We start from the raw sequence: 3,790 nt of genomic DNA, 5'->3' as shown, positions 1-3,790 counted from the left end.
ATTTTGTGTCCGCGGCAACACGCGGGGCCCCGGGCGCCATTTTTCCGCCGGCGCCCCTCTCTCCTCCCGCCTCCTCTCTATGGTTGCCGCAGTCCTCCCGCTCCGCCCCCCCCGGCGCCGCACTAGCCACTTCACTCGGTGTCTCCGCCCTCCTCTCAGTGCCGCCCCGGCCACTTCCGGTGCCGCTCTGGGCGGGCGTCTCGCTGGTTCCGGCGCCAGGGAGGTGAAAGTCACTTTGAGGGAGCGGCGCGACCCGGTGAGGCGGAAACGGGGGAAAAACGGGAAAATAACGGGGGAAAAACGGGAAAATAACGGGGAAAAAACGGGAAAATAACGGGGAAAAAACGGGAAAATAACGGGGGAAAAACGGGAAAATAACGGGGGAAAACTGGGAATATAACCGGGTTGGGAGGAGGGAAAGAACTGGGAGCGCTGGAAAATGGCGGCTCCCAATTAGCCCCGGGGTTAATGAAGGCCCTTAATGAGCGCCCCCCCCCCCTTAATGAAGGTCATTAATGAGTCCCTGATAACGAACGCTGTTAATGAGCCCCCCCTTAATGATCCTCCCCTAATTAGCTGTGCTTAATGAGCGTCGTTAACGGGTGCTAATGATCCCCCCTTAATGAGCTTTGTGTTAATGAGACCCCCCCTTAACGAACCTCGCGCTAATTAATGAAGCCCTATTAATGAGGCGCTATTAATGAGCCCCATTAATGAGGCCCCATTAATGAGGCGCTATTAATGATCCTCATTAATGACCCCCCCGCTAATGAGGCCGCTTAATGAGCGCCCCCCCCGCCCCCGATGATCCCAATTAGCGACGCGCCCGGGTAATTACCCGGTTAATGAGCTCCCCCCCCCCCCCCGGTGCCCCCGGGTAATTACCCGGTTACCGTTAGCACCGGGTAACGACCGGGTTAACGAGCGCGGGGACCCCGGGTATTTACCCGGTTAAGGGATTCCTGGTATTTACCCGGTTAAGGGACCCCGGGTATTTACCCGGTTAAGGGACCCCGGGTATTTACCCGGTTAAGGGATCCCGGGTATTTACCTAGTTGCCACTCCGGGTATTTACCGGGTTATGGGACTCCTGGTATTTACCTGGTTAAGGGATTTTGGGTATTTACCCGGTTGTCGCTCTTTGTTCCAGGCTCTGCGGCCGCCTCCCCCCGGATCCCCCCGGATCCCCCTGGCTCTTCCGCGTCCCGGATCCCCCGGATCCCGCCGGCTCTTCCCGGATCCCGCCGGCTCTTCCCGGGTCCCGCCGTTCCTCCATGGCGGACGACGTGGCCGCCCGGCTGCAGCGCTACCGCACGGCGCCGTTCGACAGCCGCTTCCCCAACCAGAACCAGACCAAGAACTGCTGGCAGAACTACCTGGGTGCGCCCGGACGCCGGGGCCCCTTGGGAGGGATGGGGGGAGCCCGGACGCCGGGGCCCCTTGGGAGGGATGGGGGGAGCCCGGACGCCGGGGCCCCTTGGGAGGGATGGGGGGAGCCCGGACGCCGGGGCCCCTGGGGGGAGGGGGGAGCCCGGACGCCGGGGCCCCTGGGGGGCGGTGTGGGGGGAGCCCGGACGCCGGGGCCCCTTGGGAGGGATGGGGGGAGCCCGGACGCCGGGGCCCATTGAGGGAATGGGGGGAGCCCGGACGCCAGGGCCCATTGAGGGAATGGGGGGAGCCCGGACGCCGGGGCCCCTTGGGGGAGGACAGAGGGGGTTGAGGCCACCCGGACGCTTGTGCTCTTGGGTGACCCCGCCCCCTTGTTGTCCCCCCTGTCCCTATTGTCCCCGTTGTCCCCCCCGTTGTTCCCCCTTTGTCCCCCCTGTCCCCATTGTCCCCCCCGTTGTCCCCTCTGTCCCCATTGTCCCCATTGTCCCCCCGTTGTCCCCCCTGTCCCTATTGTCCCCATTGTCCCCCCGTTGTCCCCCCCGTTGTCCCCTCTGTCCCTATTGTCCCCGTTGTCCCCCCCGTTGTCCCCGTCCCCGTTGTCCCCATTGTCCCCTGTTGTCCCCCCCGTTGTCCCCCCTGTCCCCCCCCGTTGTCCCCCCCTGTCCCCATTGTCCCCCCGTTGTCCCCCCGTCCCTATTGTCCCCATTGTCCCCCCTCTCCCCGTTGTCCCCCCGTTGTCCCCCCTGTCCCCCCCGTTGTCCCCCCTGTCCCCATTGTCCCCATTGTCCCCGTTGTCCCCTCTGTCCCCCCTGTCCCCATTGTCCCCCCCGTTGTCCCCCCTGTCCCCGTTGTCCCCCCGTTGTCCCCCCTGTCCCCATTGTCCCCATTGTCCCCCCGTTGTCCCCCCGTTGTCCCCTCCCCAGACTTCCATCGCTGTGAGAAGGCTCTGGCCGCGCGCGGCGCCGACCCCGGGCCCTGTCAATGGTACTTCCGGGTCTACAAGTCCATCTGCCCCACGGCCTGGGTGAGTGTCACCAACCACCCCCCCGGTGTCACCGAGTGTCACCAACCCCCCCCGGTGTCACCGAGTGTCACCAACCCCCCCCCCAGTGTCACCGAGTGTCACCAACCCCCCCTGGTGTCACCCAGTGTCACCACCCCCCCCCCCCCCGGTGTCACCCAGTGTCACCAACCCCCCCCCGGTGTCACCGAGTGTCACCAACCCCCCCCTGGTGTCACCGAGTGTCACCAACCCCCGGTGTCACCCAGTGTCACCAACCCCCCCCCCGGTGTCACCGAGTGTCACCAACCCCCCCCCAGTGTCACCAACCCCCCTGGTGTCACCGAGTGTCACCAACCCCCGGTGTCACCCAGTGTCACCAACCCCCCCCCCCCGGTGTCACCGAGTGTCACCAACCCCCCCCGGTGTCACCAACCCCCCCCCCGGTGTCACCGAGTGTCACCAACCCCCCCCCCCCGGTGTCACCAACCCCCCCCAGTGTCACCGAGTGTCACCAACCCCCCCCGGTATCACCGAGTGTCACCAACCCCCAGTGTCACCAAGTGTCACCAACCCCCCGGTGTCACCAACCCCCGGTGTCACCAAGTGTCACCAACCCCCCCCACCCGGTGTCACCAACACCCCGGTGTCACCGAGTGTCACCGACCCCCCCCGGTGTCACCAACCCCCAGTGTCACCAGGTGTCACCAACCCCCCCCCCCCGGTGTCACCAACCCCCCGGTGTCGCCGAGTGTCACCAACCCCCCCGGTGTCACCAACCCTGGTGTCACCGAGTGTCACCAACCCCCGGTGTCACCAAGTGTCCCCAACCCCCCCCCCGGTGTCCCCAGGGTCCTCATGGGGTCCCCGCTGTCCTGGGGCTCCCCCATGAGTGGCCCCCCCATCTCCATCCCGGTGTCCCCGATGTCACCGCAGTGTCCCCAGGGTGTCCCCCCCATTGTCACTTTGTCCCTCACGATGTCCCCGTGACCCTCACAATGTCCCTCCCGGTGCCACCGTGTCCCTGCAGGTGACGACGTGGGACGAGGCCCGCGAGGAGGGCACCTTCCCCGGCAAGATCTGAGCGTCCCCGCGAGGTGACACCGGCCGCGGGGAGGTGACACCGGCGTCACGGGGCGGGAGGGGACCCGTGGTCACCGCGGCGCGATGGTGACGCGGCCAATAAAGAGTTAAACTGGCCCCGGTTCCGCGTCTGTCCCCGGACGCCTGGGCCCCTGGGGACACCCCGGTCCCTTGGGGGGGCGGAGCCATGAGAGACACGTGGGGGCGGAGCCAGAGACTTTATTAAAATGAGGGGGGGGCGGCCCGGACGCCTGGGCCCCCAAGGACGTGTCCCACCACCCGCCGGGACATTGGGGTCCCCGGGGGTCCCTGTGGGTC

General features: G+C 66.4%; 1 protein-coding gene across 1 annotated transcript; it reads left to right on the top strand.

Annotated features, from left to right (window-relative positions):
* The first annotated feature begins 1,270 nt into the window (after nucleotides 1–1,270).
* COX6B1 (cytochrome c oxidase subunit 6B1) lies at nucleotides 1,271–3,589 on the top strand. The gene is made up of 3 exons (XM_088538155.1): nucleotides 1,271–1,380; nucleotides 2,313–2,413; nucleotides 3,420–3,589. Exons 1-3 carry the CDS (start codon nucleotides 1,275–1,277, stop codon nucleotides 3,471–3,473), a joined length of 261 nt encoding a protein of 86 aa, XP_088394281.1. The 5' UTR covers nucleotides 1,271–1,274; the 3' UTR covers nucleotides 3,474–3,589.
* The last annotated feature ends 201 nt before the right edge of the window (nucleotides 3,590–3,790 follow it).

Source organism: Tinamus guttatus, unplaced genomic scaffold (genome assembly GCF_059628265.1).
Source record: "Tinamus guttatus ecotype Peru unplaced genomic scaffold, ASM5962826v1 Tinamus_guttatus_pri_ptg000939l, whole genome shotgun sequence".
Lineage (NCBI taxonomy): Eukaryota > Metazoa > Chordata > Aves > Tinamiformes > Tinamidae > Tinamus > Tinamus guttatus.
Note: the sequence above shows the minus strand (reverse complement) of the source record. Positions and strands in the feature narration are given on the sequence as shown.